The sequence below is a fragment of the Netta rufina genome (genome assembly GCF_964035555.1).
Source record: "Netta rufina genome assembly, chromosome: 3".
NCBI lineage: Eukaryota > Metazoa > Chordata > Aves > Anseriformes > Anatidae > Netta > Netta rufina.
In genome coordinates this window covers 72989458-73012102 of record NC_140125.1, presented here as the reverse complement: position 1 = coordinate 73012102, position 22645 = coordinate 72989458, and the positions used below count along the sequence as shown (strand labels likewise).

General features: G+C 39.4%; 1 protein-coding gene across 1 annotated transcript in view; it reads right to left on the bottom strand.

Annotated features, from left to right (window-relative positions):
* Positions 1-820: 820 nt before the first annotated feature.
* Positions 821-22645, bottom strand: part of ARMC2 (armadillo repeat containing 2) — a 64669-nt gene continuing 42844 nt past the window's right edge. The window contains exons 14-19 of the mRNA XM_084283635.1: positions 11415-11736; positions 9856-9978; positions 7859-7972; positions 6313-6445; positions 3852-4009; positions 821-1099 (exon numbers count right to left, since the gene is read on the bottom strand). Of these exons, the coding sequence (XP_084139761.1) occupies positions 942-1099; positions 3852-4009; positions 6313-6445; positions 7859-7972; positions 9856-9978; positions 11415-11736 (1008 nt within the window). The 3' untranslated portion in view covers positions 821-941. The remainder of the gene's footprint in view (positions 1100-3851; positions 4010-6312; positions 6446-7858; positions 7973-9855; positions 9979-11414; positions 11737-22645) is intronic.

Sequence of the window (22645 nt, the reverse complement as noted above, 5' to 3'; positions counted from 1 at the left end):
CCCCAGCTTCTCTCTCCAGCACGGGACGCCCAGTTTTGCCGTGCTACAGAGCACACCACGCTGCTCCGGGCCGTTGTTCACAGTTCAGCTGGTCGGATCCCTGAAATAACTCGCATTGTCTTTGAACAGATCCTAACTGCATGCATTCCTGCCATCTCAGGGACTCGAGCAAAAAAAAAAAAAAAAAAAAAGCCAGTTTCAGGCAGATATTCAGCATTTTTCAGTTCTGATTAGACCTTCTGACAGGACGTAGCCACGAGGTCTTTTCCACTGCCTCCCCACCCCGCACTGCACAGCGTGGTGGTTGCCTGCCTCTCGCCTTGATGCGGACGCCAAGAACAAATGCCTGCAGCGCTCTCCTCACAGGGGAGCACTTCCCCATCGTGCTGCCTTTAATACTCTCAAGAACCAACATCCGCTCGTTTTGGCAAGAAGCAAATGGGGCATTGAAGCCATTTATCTTCCCCCCTCAAAGTGGGAAAAGAAGGGATAAGGACTGCAAACGTTTTTGAGTTCAGCAGAGCTGTTGCTAGAGCCAAACCATGCTCAACAGCTGGGCAGTTCTCCTCTGCGGGCTGTAGGGACAAAAGGAACATTGCAGATTTCATTACCTTCGCTGAAGCTTTCTCCTCACCAGTCCCAAAACCTGGACCGTGAAACCTTCCCTTTGTTTCAACTTGCCTGCCAAGCAACTACATAATTAATCAACAAATCACACCGAACAACTGCTTGGTGAACTCAAATGTATTGTAAAAAGCAATTACACATGCAAAAAATTCATACAAGCTTCTCAGAAGATAGTTTCCAGTATATAAACGCCAGGCTTTACTAACTTCCTAAAAATTAACTTCCTGTGCTCCCCACCATACTTACCAATGGCAATGACCAGGTACATGAGAAACCTACAGCTGTACAGTCTACATCACAAAAAATACGACTGATTAAAATGCAGTAATGGTCACAGCTGGAACCAAGGAGTGATGGCTTTGAATTCTGTCAAGAAGTTTTTCTGCCACAGGTTTGAACTCTCTCTCCCAATAGCGTTTGTGGTAGTCCCTTAAATCCCTGTCGAGGCTGTAATCCTGTACCAGCTCCTCATCTGTAATCAAGGAAAATGCCACCATCAGTTCCGAGTTAATATTTACCCAACTACGTACTTTCTGACCACAGCACATACAAGTTCAAGACTTAAAAACAACTCCATGCTGACGACAAATGGGGCATCCCTGTCTCAGGGGCTTGCCTTTGACTGAAAATAAAGGATGTCAGAAAATGGTAAGAAGTGTATTGTAGCTTCTACTATTCTCACACCTCAAGCTATAGCTAAATTGTGTCTCTGAGGCCAAGCACTTATTGTGACTGTCAGCCTGGAAGCTACACGGGTTTTAATATTACCTACAAAAATTTTGCAAATTTTAGTAAATCTGTTCATCTAACTCCAACTGTGGTTTTTGTGTCATAATTACTTTGCCAATCTGGTTTATGAAGACTCTGTCAAGCTGTGTCCACTGCCATGCTTAAAGCACTTGACTCAGGCTAGTTAATACACTACTGGTGCCCTCCCTTCCTCACAAACTTCATAAATAAAACAACAGTCTTAACAGAGACGAGGAACGTTAGGAATGAAAGGACATCATCACTTGTTCTTTCCCCTCCAGTGTGCCTGGCACTGGATGTTGCAAAGAAGCAAACCCTCACGGGAATCAGTCCACAACCAGGAGCATGCTCCTGAGTCAGGGCTCTACGAACACGGCTGATAACACTGAACAAACGTTTTCCTGCAAGAGCTTAGCACAGTTTAACACACAGAAAGCACATTTGACAGCACTTAGGCCCTAAACAGACCAGAAACGAAGGTGCAATCCCCCACCTAATGGGCAGCCTGACTTATCTTCGCCCTAGGCTGCGAAAGAGCACCAGGTTCACAATCTGTTCAATAGCTCTTAAAGAGAGCTGCCTGCCGGGAGCTGAAGGGCAACTTCCATTACCCACGCTGAGTCAATGCTTAAACACCAGCTATTAATGTGTAAAAGAATGGCAAGGTGCCTGGGAGAGCAGGGAGCCCGAGCTGCGAGCTGCAACAGCCATAAAAGAAGAGGCTGCAGTATTCATCCGTGGAGATGGCTCCGTTTCATAGGAGGTTACCAGTAGCAGCAAGTGATGTTTGATTTCCAAGCCACTGCAGGGCTTCCAAATTGCCAGAATGAAAGAGAAGCTGATGGCAAAGTAGCTTCCAAAATCACAAAATGCTAGCCTAAAATGGGGGTACTGCATGGAGGGGAGATGCCTCTTAGGAGGCTTTATGTAAAAAAAAAAAATTAAAAAAAATAAAGAAAACAAACATTCAAGAATGGAAATGCCACATCTCTGCAGGAGGAAACCTTGTAATCAGAGATAAAACCCAGCCTTAGACAGTGGATCCACATTCAGGTGAACCACGGGATAATTTAGGTTGGATGGGAGCTCCAGGGGACACCTGGGTCAGGCCATGCCCACCACAGAGCCAGCTCAGACGAGGCTGCTCCGGTGCAGGTGGTGTTGGGTTTTGAGCACCTCCAAGGAGGGCATCTCCTCAGCCTTTCCGAGCAACCCCTTCCCCTGCTTGACCCCTGTCATGGGGGAACCTTCTCTGAAGCGACACAAGGCTACTTCCACTCCCCTTTGGTTCCTGCATATCCTTTGTCACCTTGTTCCAGGTACAGGAAAGAAAAATAGAGGGGAGGAGGCCACGCACAGCAGGTGGACTGAGGTGTCTGCTGTGCCGTGCCCCATCGGCACGCCCTCAGGAAGCTGGAGGACAGTCTGACCGTCAGAAGCTGCCTCCTGCTTCCTGAACCATAGAACCAGAGCAATGGCAGGTCAAGGCTGCTGCAGGATACAATGGGAGGATGAAGATGTGGGACAATATTAACCAGCTGCTATTACTGGGAATTTGTTGGCTCTTAACACACAGAGGAACCAGATCCAATGAGTAACGTGAGATTTTTTTTTTGTTCTAAAGCTCCTCCTGTGACTACAGTTTGAAGGACGACAAGCCTTCTGATTTACTTCTGACCTATTTTTGATTAATTGTCATTGCATGCTGGAACTGGAACTGTGATTGTACACGAACGGCCAATTCATGAAAGCTGTACTCGTTAACGAGAGTTCCAATTACTCCACAGCCTGGGCTCTGCAGTCAATTTAATTGCTGGAATAAGCAGTGTTAAATGCAGAGGGAAAAAAAAAAAAAAAAAACCAAACAATTAAGAATTATCCAAAACAAAGATACATATTCATTGCTGCATGCCAGAAAATTCAAGTACGATTGTGGCTGTGAAGTTTGCAGTTCTGTTGCAGAATATTAAAAAGTGCACTCGTGATCTTGAAATACTGAGCATTTTTGGATAAATAAATGGAATTACTTCTCATATTAAGGTATGCTATAACTATCATTACAACAAGGGATATAATGAAAGCAATGACTTATGAAGTAGAATTAAAGAATTTTTTTCTGTGACCAGAAAAAAAATCCTCACAAAACCCACCCAGTTTTCTGATTGTCTAAAACAAAATAGACCACAGGGATCTCAATTGTATCTGGGTATGACTAACATGTAGTCTTCTTTACAGCAAGCATTAATCTTTATTAAATTTCCTCTTAAAACCAAATCAAAATTAGTTAAGGTCTGCTCCAATTTCATTTACATTTTAAACGTGCTACATGACAATAAACCACCGTGTTGCTGGATATTCTGTATGGGCCAACCACTTACGCCCCACAGACAGACTTCCCACCCAAACAATGCTGCTTTGATTTTGCCCCTTCTATTTCTATTATTAATTAAAGAGACCAGCACTGTGAATCTCACCTAAGAGCGACGTGAGCAGCACCAGCAGTGTGTCAGTATCTTCCCCAAAGCATGAGGCCGCACTTGTGATGTTTTCGCTGTAGTTCCACAGGGTTTTGCAGATCAGACAAGCCAGCTGCCAGTCCGCTGGCCCAAAGTCTCGTAAACAGTCGACTAACCTGTCGGTATCAAACACAAACAGTGCTTTGCTCTGTGCAGTTTTCTCCTGAGCCCTTCAAAATCCAGGCCGTCTAGAAATGTGTAGATTCCATGAAAGGTTGCAGGAAAATTCTACGTTAATAAACTTAAGATGCTATTCTCTTCTTTTTCACTTAGTCTAGTTCCCTAAGGATGCAAATGTGCCTTTTGCTCACATCTATGTACGTATGCCTGTCTGCATCTGTCCATCTCCAGTAACTTTTTAACCCAACTGACCAATTTCATTCACATATATGTCACAAATGCAACCAGTTCAAAGATGCTGAATTCCAACAAATTTTGTGGCCATCTGTGACTGTCCCAAATCTGTAGCTATCACAGCAGAGATTGCAATGCAAGCAGACCTTATCAGGCACCAAAAATTCACCTTGGAAAGATGATATGAATGCAGAAAAAGCTTCAGTCAGAGCTTCCAGTTTATTATACATCAGAGGATCTAACCAGAAGACTTGAACCAGAAGACTTGTCCAAAATAATTTGCTATTTCTATGACTCACAGAATTACCTCTTAGGTTCAGTGGAGTCTGACTATTTTGCAGATTTCATCCCTTCTTGTATTTGCTCAGCCTGCATTCCCAGTGGACTCCTCTCAGAACTGCTGGTTTTATTAAGCACCGTTAGGTTCTTGGCCTTTCTCCCAGTCTCACCTCTTTGCAGATATCAAATGCAAGCTAGATCATAAGCAGGACTCTGAAATTAAGCTATAACTTTTCTGCGTGTACCAGTTTACATACAGTACCTAGCCACAGTTCTCATTACCAAACAGCATTGTTCACACGTCCTGGGGCAGCAGAAGTAAACACTGTTTTTCACCTGCTGTCCCTAGTGATTTCTCTAATAGCAATCCTTCGCTGCTGTTCTCTTCCTCGACACTATGATGCCCACCTCCCCTCACTTCCTGGCTTCATCGTGAGAGTTACAGCCTGGTGATTAGTAAAGGAACCACAGGATAGCTATCACATTCAGGCGTGGCTGGAAACACCAGTAACCGGAAGGCAACCAAAAGAAAGTTTGCTTTTTTCTTCCCTCTCTGAGAGCACTTTCTGCAAGAGACTGGCATGCATTCGATGAAAAAACAAAGGATCTTGCTTTAATTTTTTGAAGTTTATCTCTCTGATGAGACTAATTCCTTGTTTTATTAGAACCACTATATATTGGTAGAGTAACCTCATTCCCAAAAATCCACAGAGCTGACTTTTTTTTTTTTTTTTTTTAAGGAGGTCACCCTGACTGTAATCACTTGCATATTCTCTGGATTCATTTCATATTGTTAGCTTTTCCTTCCTGCTTCAAAAATTTTGAGGCGTAGAATAGACAATTTCAATTATATGATTCTGTATGGTAGACATTTCTCATATTTCTCACATTTATTCTTCAATTAGGCTGAATTTTATTTTTATGTCTGTTTTTCACCTTTTAAATTTTCAAAGTTAACCAGAACATGGGAAGGGAAGATAAGCAGACAAAAAGTCTTGTTTACGCTGTATAAAATAAGTAATTATATGATATATGAGCAGGAAAGCATTTCAAAGTTTGGCATATTGTTACATAAATGTGGGTTGTATCAACTGCTTTACAAGCGTAAGAACAAGATCTTTCATGTTGCTCCAATTAAGCTGGATCCGCTATTATCTGCACATCAAAGCCACAAGTGTTGCATCCACAGTGGTTTTTCAAGATCTAACACCACTTACAATAAAAGTGCCTTAAAGTTGAGCTCTCAGAGAGAAGACAGGAGCTTTTTTTGTACCAAGCACAGGTAGATCAGATTGTTCTTCCTGAAGTACTAAGATGTTACCACAATTTTAAGAGACTGTGTGGGGTGTCCTAGTTCTTTCACTGCTAAAACAGATACACATTAAAGGTGTCCATTATTTGTACATTTAACCCACGTAGGATCCAGTTAAGTCAGGCATGAGCAGCTACTGCAAAGACATGCATGCTTCAGTTATTGTGTTGTACTCTCACCTGTATATATCAGGAGGGTCTTTGGGAGATTATTCTACAGTTCTTGGCACTGCAGCAGGCTAAACCACTTTAAGGCTTTTGCAAAAATTAAAAATAAACAAACAAGCAAACAAAAAACAACCCACCCACACATATGGAAGAATATGAAAGGCTCTTTCTTGAAGACTATTAGATCCTGGATATTTATTAAGGAGGAATCCTTGTTAGTTATTGGCTCCAGTGAAAAAGAATCTGATTGAAACTCTTTGGCCAAACTACTGGAATGTGGCCTTTGAAAACATAATCAGGAACTTACTTCCCAATTCCTCCTTCTTCCATCAGAAGAGCTCGTTTGTCCTTATCCACTGTGAGATTGAGCAGAACGCCACAGGCAGAGAAACAGACATCTTGATTCTTGGCATCAAGTAAGGCAATCACGAACTTGTATACTGGATTGTGAAGAAGGAAACGACAAGGAGAACTTGGACTTAGCACGCAAGTGCCATTATAACACACTTCTTAAACATGTACACTCAGAAAGCAGTCAAATACAGGGATACCCTACCCCAAAATGTAAACTGTGTGATGTTTCTAGATTAGTCTTACGAGACAGAGTAATAGCCATTACTACATCATGCTGAACACCAGTTTCTTCAACACAACACCTACAAAATTCTGCATCAAAGTAATGTGAAAATCCAATCAGAAGAGCTTAAATTGACCAAACTGGATTACAGGGTTACTTCTTAAAAGTATCACCCTCCTTTGAGTTACAGAGTCAGCATAAACTGCTAAGATTAGGCATTTGGCACTCACAGAGGGAAGTTCTTACCTCCTTGAGAGGCAGGGTTGCCTTAGACTGCACCAAGTCCAGCTGGGACTGCTGCAGCCTGGGGCTCCTGCAGGGAACAGGCAAGAAGCAGATGCTGGGCATGCAGCATCTCGCAGTGCTTGCTGACTCTGAACTCAGGAGGCAGTGGAGGGCAACCCCGGCAAGGGAGTCGGTCCTGCCTAGTGGGGAGGCAGCCTCCCAGCTCCCCCTGAGCTCAGCACACTGGCACCAGTCTCTCCAAGGTGGAAAATTCAGTCCTTTAAGACAGCTCATTAGCAAGCGACTACTAGGTATCAGTTCTTCCTTTGCAGATCCCTTCTCCCTCCACCAGCCTTGGTATGTTCAGCCTTGAAAGAAGAGGTTGTATGTTGTGGCATATCACCTCACTTTTAGCGCTGACAGGCAGACAGAAAAAAATTAGCAGTGCACGGGTGTTTAATTAAACTTAAGACACACCTTCTCTGGGTAGCAAGGAGTAGCCATTTTTCCCAAAGCTCTTCAAGCAACAAAAGCAAAAGGACTTGAGAAGACTTGTATCCTGCTTCACCCAGAGGCAAACAGGAGGTCTCTTGGTTGAGGCGTATCACAAAGCACTAATAAGCTGTCAAATATCAGAATCAAAAACTTGTGCTAATGAACCTACATGGGAATTGGGTTAGATTTTCATTTAAAATCCAATCACTACAAACCTGTAGGACTTGATGAAATGAAGGAGTGAAGGGAAATTCAAAACTATAGTCTTCAGGAAAAACAGTGGTGTTTTTTATTTTATTTTATTTTATTTTTTGGTAGTGTTTACCTTAGTGAAGGTACACCATGGCACATTTTTCCTACTCCAATATTTCCATTTCAATGAAACTGAAATAAAATGGTGTTTATAATGACTACTGTTGGATTCTAAGATTGGCATAATTTGCAAAATATCAGCTAAGATTGCTTCTACCCTTTAACTCAGACATCTTATTAGAAATTTTGCTTTTTTAGAACTACAGACATTTAAAAACAGGACTCCTACAAATGCAAAACTCACCCTTTTTCTGTACGATGAAGTCACAGATCTCATGATACTGGGAAAGATTGCCAAAGACTCTGACAGCCTCCACAACTCCATCCATACTGTTGCTCATTAACAGCTTTAAAAGCACTATTGGTTTGCAGAGAAATGAAATAAAAACAATTACTTGTATATCACAAACATGCTTGGCTTTTTATCAGTAGATATCAGAATGCAAACAGCAACAGCAATAAATATAATGCATGGGAACATTTATCTAACTGTCTGGTTGCAGTGAAGGGCATGAGCAGATGGTAGAACAAGCACTAAATTGTGTAGGGCTTTGAAGATGAGACAAAGAGCTCCAATATGGGGCTAAATGCAAAGGAACAGATGAGGAGTTATGAAGATGGCCTAAGCACAGTTGCAATAATGGGAGCCAGTTTTGCTATACAGTTTTGAGTGGGCTTATGTGAAAATCCAGGAAGACAGAACAAAAAAAAATAAATGTAATATCTAAGAGAATTGATTTAGATCCTGAACAGATGGTCTTATGGTGGGACGTCTCTTTAAACTAAAATTATTTTCTGACATTAGCTCTATTTTCTTTCAGTGCTGCTACAACAAGCAAATACGTTTTCTCTGAACAGCTACTTAATATTGCCCCTGGTCTGAAGCGCTTACTTGCTTGGTGGTTTCCTGCTTAGCAGTTTCACGTATGGTTAGCATGCACCTTCAGCAGACAGAATGAGACCTTCTGCATTTCCTAGGAAGAGCTACCATCACAAACAAGCAGCAATGTACAGTAACAAGAAGCAATTTTACATTTTACATTCAGCAGTCTTGTCTGAGGAAGAAGTGAATCACTGAAATCAGCGCACCATATGAAGGGCGCAAATCAGTGAACCCTTAACCCTTCCACCACAGAGAAGTAAGAGAAACAAAAAGAGAGAAGAGGTTGGCTTCATCCTCATTACTTCCTTCTTTGAATGTTGCAATACTGAACATGCCTTGAACTTGTCTCAAAGAGACAACAGAAATGACCGTTTTTTGTCTTTGGGATCCACCCACTTGTATCAGGCAGCAAGTATTCTCAAAATGTCTCCTGAAGGAAGCATGCTGGTCTTCTATCTAGAGGTTTCATCTCTGCTCATTTCAGACAGAGGAAAGGTGATGGGACTGGTTCCACACACCAGCAATAAAAATGGGAGAGGGAGAGCGAATGGGACTGAAAGAAAAGACACGTGGTTCCACATTTCTCCAGCTAGCATTAGCAGACAGCTGGCTGATGGGGGATAAAATGACTCATGGTGGAACATCAGAGCAGTTACCTAGATAGGGAATGATGTCCAGCAGTCAGGGCACTAGGTTGAGAGCCATAATATTTTCTCCTACTCTTTATTCTGCCAGTTTTGTGAACTTCAGCCTCTGCTTCTTCCCATACCTTGCCTATTCAGAGTGTAAGATTTGCAAGATAGAAGCTTGTTGTATAACAGTAGCCTTTTGTGTAATTTTAACACAATGAGTCCCAGAACTCAGACACACCACTGAAATATGACTGTTGTGTGATTCTCTCTCCTCTGATGTTATAGACAACTCCTGTAACGGCAACAGATTTATAATCCAGACACAAAACAACTGCAGACACAAAATTTTGCAGGTCTAGGATGTAACAAGAAAAAAAAAACAAAACTTCTTACCATGCTCTGATTAGAAGTAAAAAGCAACGTGATTATTTTGGTTCAGGCATATGAATTTGGAACAAGTCTAGCAAAAACTGCTACATAGAAAACAACATGGCCAATTCATTTGGGGAGAAAAAGGGGTTTGTCAACAACCTAAATATTTCACAAAGTCAAATAGTTATGTTCCAAAGGAATCAGAAATCACTATGGAAGTAATTCAGCCCTATGACCTTCATATTCCTGCAACACAATGCCACAGAACACTGTCAGTGTCTTGATTTTCTGTGGTATCAAAACCTAGCATGCATAACTTCCACTTTCAGAAGGTACTGGTTTAAAAGTCCTTACTTTCAGCAATGTGTAGCTTCTTGTCTTGAACAGCAGAACCCTTCACTTTGTAGAAGGATAAGTTGTTGATTGTTGTTGCAGCATTGATGACCAACTCCTCACAGACGTCAATTGACTTATATTCTGATATGAAAAAAAAAAAAGTATATATACCCACATGAGTAACTTACAAGTATATTACAGTTCAGAAACAAACTGAATCATAGTTAACACAGACACTATTCGAGAAAACTTTTATTTTTCATTAAAATGGCAGAGGCTGGCAGGAACAGCTGATGCAAAATGGCGACACAAAATCATGCTTTCTGACTCTTCATCAACAGAAATCATTGTGACTAATGTAACATTGTGTAAAATCTAGTTAAAAGATTTTACAGATCCTATTTACTGTTTTAAGATGGGACCGAGGAGAATTTGCATGCAGAAACAGGCCTGTATGATAGTTATCAGACTGCTGACACAAAGAAACACTGAAGACTATTACACTGAGATGTCAGCTACTATAAGACATTGAAAAAATAGTGTTCTTTAACAATATCTGAAACATCCTCTCACAGTTCCTGACAACATTACCAATATAAAATTTTCTCTTATACTAGCAAGGCTGAAAGTTGCATTTCTTGATTTTCTGAGGTTTCTGCCCTCAGAAACCAAGGGTGAAGGAAATAAAATTTTCTTGTAAACTAATATGGTGCTCAGCCAAAGGGGAGCAGGTCAGAGAGAAGCTTTGAGTGCTTACACAAGGATTAAGACAGTTCCAACCCTAAAAGCTCCCACAGGGCTTAAGAAAGAATGGATGAACTTGTGAGTCTGCCTTTGTCTAATCCTGCATGGCTGGTGGGTAAGACTGGTAAAGTAGCACATAAACTGCCTGATTGTCTCTATGTAATATTTAATGTCACCCACACAAATATACTGAGTTCTTTGAAATTTATCTCATCACTGCTAACCTCTGTTACTGGGAGAATGGTCTGCTTCATCCTAGCCTATGTTTAGATTTCCAAAGGGATTGTTAAGTGGTAAAGAAAATGCAGTCCTAAAACTCGGTTTAGAGGTGAAGGGACTATCTTCCCTTGAAAGAGATTAAGGTTGGAAATCCCAAAAAGGATGAAAACAAAAAGAAATTAAGTTTTTGGAGGCTACTAAAAGCCATAAGAATAGGAAAAAAAGAAGAATACTCAATCCAAGAACAGTCATAAAGCTGTGAACCTTAAATAAAATATAACAATGAGTCCTTTTACACATGAACTCTCACAGTGAGATGTACTTAAAATAAAATTCTAGTTTGCTTATCCTTACTGATCAAGTCTGCAAATCTTATGACTGAATTAAACACTTCTACAACCTCTTTCCACAGACACTGAAAAGTCAATGCTCCCACTGTCTCAAACAGCATTTTACAAAATACAATTTATGAATACCAGCAAATTGACTTTGCTATTTTAGCAACAGAATTGATTCAAGTATGGCTTGATCTAGATAAAAAGCTCAAGTAGAAAAATCCTAAACTCTCCCTACAGATTGAACACAGGAAACACACACAACATAGATGTTATTACCTAGTACTGTAACAAGCAATTCTACAACACGATGGGCAGCTGCCAAAGCTGCTCCTACACTGGGGTGAATGGAGAGATTGGCCAGCACTCTTATCAGTTTTATCAGAACATCTTCTGCTTCTGAGGGATGTTTTGTTTGTTTTTCTTCTTCCCTTCCTCTTATATGGCACCATTTCTCTGCATTCAAATCAAGTTCGTGGTAGGTTTGAAATAATGATATCAAGGTGTTAAGACTTCCTTTTTCTTTAAAAAATTGCTCACGGGCCTGGTTATTCTCTGCTGTTAAATTACCAAGAATGAAGATGATACGGATAACCAAATCCTGCAATAAAATAAGGAAACCATGTTACTTGAAAACATCAGAAGCTATTAACTACTTGTAAAGAAGATAATACTTAATCTGTTCCACAATTTGGTTAATAACAGGTCCAGAATAACTGAAATAATGCCAAATATAGCAACTAGAAATAATTTCATATGCTACTATTTCTCCTAACCCAGTTTACAGAAGAAATTCAAAACATCTGACAGATCTAGTACAGCACTGGGGCTACTAATTACTAATGGTATATGCTTAGTATAGGTAACCCATTTTTATCAAGCCCACACTAATTTTAAAACATCTTAAAATATCACTTTATATACCAGAATAATCATATGAACCAGACCTTACTAAATTTACAGGTATGCAAATGTCAGTTGTATGGCCAAAGACTGCCACCTTCTCTTCTTCTCTAGGCCTGTTACCCTTTGTAGAGGTTAAACTACTTCACCTTACTTTGTTACTGTTAAATCCAGGTCATTTCCTTGTTAACTACGATTGCTTATAGATTGCTGAATTGTTTGTTCAAGATTTTTACCAGAAATTTGACTCATCTGTTGTTCCCCAGTTCCCCCTCCTTCTCCTTTTCCAGAGAGGTGCCCTACACCCTTGCCATCCTGCATAACTTCTCAGGAATTCCAGAGACATCACCCACCCCTTTCTGACCTCTGTAAGCACCACGGGGTAAATTTCATCAGGCCTAGCTGGTCTGAAGACACTTAAATATACTACATACCACTTAAATAAATTCAGACTGGAATAGAGATTAATCATTTGAGCATACTTAGCCCTTTCAAAAAAAAAAAAAGAAACAAAAAAGGCATTTCCACATTTCACTATTCACAGTGTCATGTCAGTAGTTCTCATCTTATCTTCCAAACACTGCAGCAATTACTTTCTCGTCGCCTTCTTGCAATTAACTATAGAAAGTTTTTGTTTCTTTTTATGTCCCCTTCTAGTTGCCTCCCACTGTTATTTTTTTCCTGATTTTGATTTTAAATATTCTTGCTACTCTCTTACTCTTATCATCGGTAAATGAGACCTACTTTCTGGTTTTATATACTATCTCAACATCCCATGATTTAACCAAATTGCTCTCTTACAGCACGTCCTATCCCTGCCCTTCAGTGGGATATTGAATTACATCTCCATTTACTTTGTTTCAGACAGACAGCTCAGCTATTTTTTGCCAAGCCTAGTGGATCTTAATTCAATGGCATTCTCCACCACTACCACCTTTTTCTTATTTACCTGTATGGGAGAAGAAAAAAACATCCTGAAAGTCAGAACCAATCCAAGTGCAAACTAATTAAAATATGTTCTTCTGTCTCTTGCATCTAAACCTGCTAATTTTCAAAAAGTTCATCTACTCTTAGCTGCTAGACTGCAGTACTTGCATTAACACAGCATTTTGGTGTTTTTGTTCAAAAGCAATCGTTCTAGTCACAGATATTTTAATCCTCCATGGTATTGATAATGTAAGTTAACCAGACACCATCCAACTTGAAGCATACACAGCGATACCGAAGGAATAAAGACATGTAAGCAGCGTATCCTTTTTTTCATATATCTCCTTATAACTAAGTTTCAGGTCGAAGCCTTTGCCACAAGACATTGGCACTAACATCTACTTAAGGTCAAGAAGATGAATGCTATCCCTGAATTTGAGAAGCTGTCTCCGAAGGGAGGAACAGGTTCTCTCCTCTCTATATTTAATACAATTGCTCTGTGGGACCCGTTTCCACCTTTTTATTTAAACAAGGCATCATATTTTTGCTAGCATCTAAATGTCATTGAGACAAAAGTTTTTTTTTCTGAACATTCTCACTGACTAACCACTAAGAGCTTTCACCTTTGCTGGCACAATCCCCAATTCACACAGGCTGTAAGAATTTGAAACAAACAACTGATGAATCAGAAGGGAGAACTGAAAAAAAAGCAGGCAGGCTCGTTTGACTCGTTTATATTGACTTGCTAATTTTGGTCAAACCAGTATCAGCCCAGCAACTGCTCTACCCAATCAGCAAGGAGACAAACAGGTACAGTACAGCAATCAACTGATATTTTGAGAAGTGTGATCTCAGCTGTGCTTTCCACCTCCAAGCCAGCAAAACAAACTTCTCAAATACAGCTTCTTTCTAGCCAAGCACATCCGGTTTTAAGAGCATATTACCAAAGTTTCCTTATCTTCCGGCGATAATTCAGCTAGCAGAGTCAAAGAGAAAGCATGTCATGTAATGCTTTAAGGTTCAGATTATTTTGGGCTTTTTGTGTTGTTTTTTTTTTTTCCCAAATGCTCTTGCTGTAAGCACTGCAAGAGTAACAAACACCAGCTTGGAATTGCTGGGTAAAGGAATACATGCAAAGATGGATGGTGTTTTGAAACTGCTAGCAAGACTAAACCTGTACAAGGCCAAATGTTTGGAATATTAGCTGTATATGGAGTTTCAGACCCTCTTGGACATCTGCAGAAAAATCATACACGAGTCATTTATTAGTTTCATTTATATGATATGTAGGTTTTAATATGCATGGCACTAAAAGCAAATGAGATCATAGATAGGAATTATGTTTGGTTATTTCATCTTTTTATGCAGAGGCATTCATGTGAGGCACACTGTCCAGAGTGCACCCATACCTAATGGGAAGAGTATGCATGAAACCACACAATTTCACCTGTAAAGCTAACTTTGAAGAAACATGTCAAGAAAAGCTCCAGAAGGAGACATTATTTTTTTTCTTTTCTTCCAATCTATCAAGATCCTTCAATATTTTCCTATTTAAAGGGGTAAATGCATCGCATACCTCATCAACATCTAAGTCTTAATTTTCAGACAACTGGAGCCACGTACATTTTATTGCTGGTATAAAAGATTTCTTTGATTCTCTAACTCTAAAAACCTATTCCTTGCACTGTGCTAGTAGCAAAGGTACTCAGTGTACTCGCTGAGTCACAGAACTTGACAGCAGTTGATCTTCGCAATTAAAACGTATCTGTCTTTCCATGTAAATCATGATGAACAGAGCTACAAACAGTACAGGTTTACTTATCAGTAAGAAAGGACAGCCAATTAGGTCAGTGATTTCCAATTAAAACAAGACAAACAAAGGAGGGAAGTTTTCCAGAGTTTGTACACACTGGCCAAATACCTGTTGTTAGTCTGTCTGGACCCATCAGAAGGGGAAGGGTAGTATTAAACAAAAAAATCAAGATGCCAGCAGCTCCCTATCTCCAGCTGTAAATGAAATGTGCTTTTTCATGGTACACACAATCAGTAGCAGTAGGCAAAATTTTGCCACCTGCCAAGCAGTATAAAGCTGCTTCTAGGGCTCATTCAAATCCATTTACAAGTTTGTCTTTCTGCTTTTTTAGGTACCCTCGGACAGAAAAACTGAGGCTTTCTTTGCAGGGTCTGATAGTCTAAAGACAGACTAGAAGAACGTAGTTATATGTCACAGAATTGCTAAAGTTGGAAGGGACCTCTGGAGGTCACCTTGTCCCTGCCTGCTCAAACACAGCACCCAGAGCTGCTTGCCCAGAAGTACAGATTTGTCTGTATCACATGCCACAGGACCCTACCCAATAGTTTCTACACCCCACAATCGGTTTACGTAAACTTTTCAGGATAGGGTTCACTTAACGAATGTTAGTAATGATGAAGTCATGCCCTTAGGTTTGTTTGTAGGCACCTGGAGATCTGGGAAAGGTAACAAAGAAAAGCAAGCACTTTGTCAAGCAAACAACATTTGATGAAAGGCAGTACATACTCTCTACCGAAAAACATTTCAGAAAGCACAAACTGAAGAAGTTCAAAACTCTATCCCCCATAGTATTGCTCTAACGATTAGTGATCTACCTGGTTACAACCTTACTTATTACTAGTTCGAATTTGTACAGCCTCAGCCACTACTTCTTACTATCTTTTTCTCTAGATTTGAAGGATGGTCTCTGAACAGAAATGTCTTCCTTTGCAATTCTACCAATAGTCAGCTTGCTAATGAGCTGACCTTTGTCACTGATAAATTGATTTGTTTAATCATGGGGTGTTGTGTTTTCTTTCCTTTTTTTTTTTTTTAATAATTTTTGTAGTTCTTTTTAAAGCTTGAAAGCTTTGAGCATCTTTTGTAGAATATGAATACAAAAATATGGCAAAATATTTTAGTGAGTGTCCATCACATCAAGCAGTAATACCATTTTATAATGCAATATTCTAATGTTTACCTATCTGATAAGTACTTACACTCTTATTATTGATGAGAGTATTATTACTACTCTTTTGTACCCTCTGGTACACCAAAACAACATGCTTCTATATGATATATGCCAATGAAGACTGGTTGACTACTAACCTTGAGCTCTACATTCCTTACCATTCAAAACACATATTTTGCACTCTTCTTACCCATTTTTCCTTTTCTTTTAGACCAAAAAGAAAAAAAATGCTTATACATCACTACCAGAATACTAGGAAGACGCAAATAAACTATCAGTTCAGCCTACTGTCAGAAATCACACTGTAGGGAAAAGGTGGCCTTATGTGGTTATTCAGATTTATTAGCAGGAAAATTCTTTCATAGTTGTCACAATAATTATCCTAAAAATGGATATTTCCTTCTTGGAAAAAAAAACAACACGTTAATTCAGAAGAAAATAAATGGTCAGTTATGAACATACAGAAAACGCAGGAAAAAATAATCATATGAGCCAGACCTTACTATTCTTGCAAGTAAGCAAATGTCAGTTGTTTTTCAACGGTTGATTACTATATCCCTTTCATGGCCTCGTTAATTATCCAGGACACTATTATGCTGATAAGATAAAGAGAAAAGAACCACATTATCTAGACCAGTTCTTCACAGGGTTACCTTGCTGAGCATTTCAGCAGAAGTGGTGGCACAACCAGCACTCACTACTTTCCACTCGCAGTTTGGTTCCTGCCCCATGTTGTTTCCTGAGTATTTGTGAGTGAAAAACCATTTGTGTAAACAAATTAGACTGGGAAGTGATGCAGGTCATAACCCAGCAAAGGACTGCTTCCCCCCCCCCTTCATTTTTAGGGTTATTGGAAGCTGGGTCAGTTCTATGACCTGTTGCATCATGCAGTCACACAAACAGCTGTCCTCAGCCCAAATGAGGGATGGCACAGAGAGGAAAAGTGAGTAACAGAAGCACAAAAAAACACTTATGTCAGCACTGATGACCATTTCTTTAGAGGCAAAGCTATGGACACAAAACCACAAGCATGATTCATCTCTAAAAAAATAGAAATAATTAAGAATAAATCAATAATAAATCTTCAGTATCTCATAAGACAATGATGCCACTGAGCATCACTGAGTTCAGTAACACTCTCAGAGCATCTCGGAGGCAAACATGCAAATCAAAACTAAACATAGCTGCAGCACTGGACCCTTGTTAAGAGCCTGTGGTTGTGGTAGGCTATTAGATGACATACTTCATGTGACTGACTGACTGAAACAGACACTGGGTTCTCGGGCGCTCATCACAAAATTGTCCATAAGCCACCCAAAGAAACCATCCAGGAAGGCCAGTCAGTGCATGCAGATAATCCTTTGCCTAAAAAAATAATGCTAAAAACAAAGTAGAAAAATTCTCTGCATTTACAGGCCCCGTCTGTGACAGTCTTCCCCACTACAGCAATCCAAAAAGCAAAAAGGACTTTCAACAGCCCTGTGAGTCTTCTTCTCAGAGGGAGACAAGAAAAACTCTCACAAAGAGAAGTCTGCTTGCTCACAAAACTAATTTGGGACCTGCTACTTGGTCGATGCATTTGGGAAGAAAGTCTGGCAGCTCCAGGCACACTGAACCCAATAAATGCAGGCATCTCCTTAGAGAGGATGACAAAGCAACTCCAGTCCATTCATTCTTCATTCAATAGAGTAAATTGTGTCAAACTGATTGTTAAATCAAACAGGTAAAGCAGCACACAAATTATAATTGTAAATTAGTGCAATTTACTGGCTGACGCAAGAGATAGAAAAATAATAACAAACCTTTTCATATATATCGGGACCAGGACATTTGCCAGAATCTGTAGAATTTACTGATGATCAGAATAAAACAGGAACATTCAAGAAGAAATTGTCACTGCAGAGAAGCTAAATGAGTTCCTTGCATTGATTCATGCCCACCATGAAAGAAAGCAGGGACATTTCAATGCTGTAGTCTTCTTTGAGGAAGACTCATACGAGGATCTATCGAAAACTGAAGTGATCACAAGCACTTTTAGAGAACAAGCTGACGAAACAAACAGTAGCAAATCACCAGGAACAGAAAATCACCCAAGAGTTCTAAAAGAACTCATTAATTAAATAGCTTAATTACTAACAGTGAAGTGCAACCTCTCATTCAAAACTGGCTTGACGTCTAAGGACAGGGTAACAAAAATGAAATCTGTTTGCTAGAGAAGGATCAAAGTGAGATTCAAGTCTGGTGTCTGTATGAGACAAATTTGAAGAAACCATAAAAAAGAACGATAAAATTTATGGGCAGTTGAATAAATGAAAGCAACTTTAAGATTCCTAAATCCTGACACCCAATTCTTAAGTTCTTTGAATGGATCAAGAGACATAAAGCAGATGCATCTGATACAACCTGTATGTCTTTCCAGAAACTTTTGACAACATCACTCAACAAAATTTTAGTGAAATTAAGTAAGGGAGAATGTTCTGGTACAGGTAAGTGTTGAAAGGATAGAAAACAGTAAATTACGGTTTCCTGCAAGGGCAGAATACGGCCAGAGAAGTTCCATAGGTTTCTGTGATGGGCCCTGTTGTGTTCAACGTGTCCATAAACAACATGGAAAAGTGGGAAACAACAGGGATACAACATCCTGTTGATGACACTAAGATATTCAAAGTATCAAAGATAAAGGCTGACTGAAAAGCAGAAGGATTTGTAGTCATCTGGTAATAAAATAACATGAAATTTAAATGCAGACAAACATGAAATGATGTGTGTAGAGTAGAACAGAACAGCCACACTTTTACATACAAAATTACAACCTTTGTACCAGCCATAACCACTTGTAGAAAGATTTTGGGGTTAGTGACAGATTCCTCATGGGGTTGTATTGCTCCCAGGAGGTCAGAAAAACAAGTCAGATATTTAGAATCACTGGGAAACAAATTTTTGCAAGCGTGCAAATCTATGATCTAGCTACATCTTAAGAGCCTCATTTGGGTCCCCTCATCTCAAAAAAAAAATGCAGGGCACAGGACTGTAAAAAGTTCTCAGCAAAGCCATAGGAACATGTAATGGTATGGAATAGCTCTATATCAGAAACGACTAAGCAAGCAAGGACTCTGAAGTATAAGCAAGGTCTCTTCACCCTGGAAAAGAGGAAACTTGAAGACTATATGACAAAGGTCTATGAAGTTAGTGTGAAATGAATGACTAGTGATTAAATATTTCCCAGCTTTTCATTTCAAGAACAAGAGGGTATCAAATAAAGATAGTAAAGGCCGAATTCAAAAGAAGCAAGAGAAATTATTAGTGCATTGGTTAGCTGCTACTCCTTGTCAATGGATATTGAGTATTTTAGAAGTTTTTATGGGGTATTTAGCTCCGTACTAACTTCTACAGGGGAGACTAGGATCTCATGGAGAAGTCCATTGAGTTTTGTTTCATACACAGAGAACCCCATCTGGCTGAGGAAGTCTCTAACTCGGAAAAAGCTAGGGGGTTGGTAAGTTTACATAGGAAGTATCATATAGCCTTGCTCTGTTTTTGTTGTTCTCTAGCCATCTGATTTTCACCTATTGATTACTAGGCTGGATGAACCTTTCTTGTGACCCAGTGTAATTATTTTTTGCTTAGCAGACACAATTGCCACATGCAGTGATGTCAGATGCTTGCCAAGTGTTTTCTAATTAAAAAGACTAGGCTAAACTGAAGTATAAAGAGACTCTTCTGTACAGCAGTCACAAGATCTCTTCTATGCAAATTTTAGCATCACACCCTGTGTTTGTGCCCTTCAGATTGAAAACAGCCTCTTAACCGTATGCTGATGAAGGATTATACAGATGCTGGAAGGGCCCCAAAAGGATACCTAAGCTCAGGCAGTGCCTGACCTACTGACAGAAGCTCCTGCCCTATTTAGACAATCTCCCTGTCCTAAAAGCAGAGCTTCCTCACGGCTTGTAATATTAAGCACAGCCTGAGAAAATCATCTTTACATAGCTTATCTGAAAAGATACTGATCTGGGGAAGAGGAACAGCACCTTGTTCAAAGATTTTTGGAGATGGGCAGAACACCAGACTACAAAGCTGAGTAGAAACAGAAGCATGCAAAGCTCACCCTACAAGATAAAGGCTCTACAGGAACAATTCTGACAGCTTTCATGGCATCTGGCAGCCACTGGGGACTTTTTTTGTTACTTCACACAAGTACGCTCCAAAAACAAGCACGAGTGAAGTCCAGCAGAACTCGTACTTCAGATGCCTTGAAAAGCACTGCTGAATTTGAGTCCCACCTTGCAGATCCATCTTTTCCAATCCTCTGTACTCCCCTCCTTACCTAAGATTGACACATGGAATTAAGCAAGTCTCACCAATTCAGTTTCTTTCTCACAGAGTTAAATTACTTCTTTCTCATTCTTTCTGACTCTTTTACCCAAGAGAGAGCATGAGCTGAGAAAAAAAGAAAAAAGAGCTGAAACTGCAGTGTGGTGAGAAGAACAGAGACTATTTGGGTGGCAGCTGTGGAATTCAGTGTGTGGTATGGGAGCAAGTCATTAGTCCCATTTCCAGTACTCACATTTTTATTTTCACGATGTCTAATGCTTATTTTTAAAGTCACAGATATGGAAGCACTTGAGAAAGTCTGACTGTTGGCTTTCTTTTATATTTTATTTTTCCCAGTATGTTTCTAGCTGTCATGATTGCCAGTAGAAAAAACATGAACTTTACAACCTTAAAATTCAAAAAAAACCACACACTTCCTCCTTCTTAACGTATCAGTTCTCGGTCCTGAGGATTTTGAATGGTTTGAGTTAATAATACTGATTTATCCTCCTCCTTACTTCTTCCCACAGCAAACAATTTTACCCACACTGCTGTTAGTTGTTTTCTTTTCAAAAGATACCAACTCACTCTATAACTCAATAGCTGTCAGCATTTTGAAAGAAAGATTAGCAGTGCCAACTGTATCCCAGCAAAATCGCTCCCCCTTCTCACAGCTCAAATGTTTATTATACAGTACAGAAAAAATGGTGCATTGCATTCTCCTTGTTCCTCCTGATTGTGCTGGGTTTCACTAAGCTGACAAATGACAGTTTCATGGTTCTTTAAAAACTGCAGGAAGAAATAACTATTCTGAAGACCCTGCATATATAATCATCATGTTATAATGACTAAGTTGGTTTAATATACAAGCTATTTCTTTACTAATTTGTGTTTTGATAGACAATTTAACAAACATCAATGCTATTTAGTGAAGAAAGGTGTATTTTAGAACCACTTAAGAAAGCAGATATGAGAAGCTAGCTTCTGAACATTACTTGAAAACAAACAATTTGAATTTATATATATGAGCCTAGAATTCATTATAACATGAAGCTATTATGCCAGGAGCTTATACAAGTTCCTGTCAAAATTAGAGATGAAGACTGAAAGGAAGATGCTACTCACTTTAAGCTCCTTACTCCCAGTCCCATCATTTGTTGAGATTTTAATACAGTGCTCACAAGGAAAACCAGCTATAAATCTAGTGAAATACCATGCTTTCAATATTTCTCATATTGTTTACATAGCATTTTGAGTGTCATCAAAGACTATATAATACGAGAGTAGCCTGAACCTAGAAATATTCAGCTCTGCTGCTGAAATGTTAACCAACAGACATTTATAAAAATGGAAGTCCCTTAATCTCTCTCCCTCCTCCACATGTACTATCATAGAAAACAGGAAGGCAGGTAAACAGGAAAGGGAGAAATTATTTTTGTATTTGGCAAGAGAAGGAATTGATTGTTCAGCGTAGCTGATATTGTTACCTTCATTAACTGCCTTTAACAATAGCAGCACAAAAGGCCTCCTTCCAACAATTCACCAGGAATTACTGAACCTGTTATAAATTGTACAGGCTAACCAAATGTGCTAAGCTAGTTTAGATGCTGGAGCGGTTAAGAAAGTTCCTCACTTTAAAAAATAAACATAATGCTCATTGTTCTGAAACCTCATTCCACCTTTGAAACATTTATGCTTTAGATAAAAAATATTTTCTCCTTAAATCTTACCTGGCAATTGAGTAATTTGCCACATGTGTGGCACTCTGCTGCTACCAACGTGGTAATCTTTAAAACTGTGATTCTGTACCAAAATCCTAGAGCCTAGTAATTCCAGTAAACAATAAAGATCACTACAATACAGCAAAATAATACAGCCAACACCTGATCCTTGAAGTTCTAATGAAGTTGGCAACAAGTATACTCTCTGTATAATTTTAGCTAGCAATATTGAGGCATTTTGACAAACTCTAAACACATACTTCTGGATGCATGTTCCAAATGAGGTCTTACAGGCATGTTTTTTTTTTTCCTGGTAGAAGAGAGAGATTCTGATACCTTACACAGTTTACAAGGAACTAGTTTTCTTCTGCTTTCAAATTGTTTAGCTCTGGAAAATTCACACGTCTTTCGGAGGGCAGGAAGGCAGAAGAATCCCTACAATTTCCTACCATTAAATTTTCAAATAAACTATTTGCTTTAAAAAGTATTTTTTTTTTAAACTAAGAAAAACAATTCAGTACTCAGAGGACACATGCAACCAACAGACAAGTTAATCAACTGTCCGTCTTCTGTATTGCTTTGAATTTTTAATCTAAGTGATTTCACTTCAATTATTTACTACTTAAAATGCTGTCAATCCTTTAAAAATTTTATTTGGAAA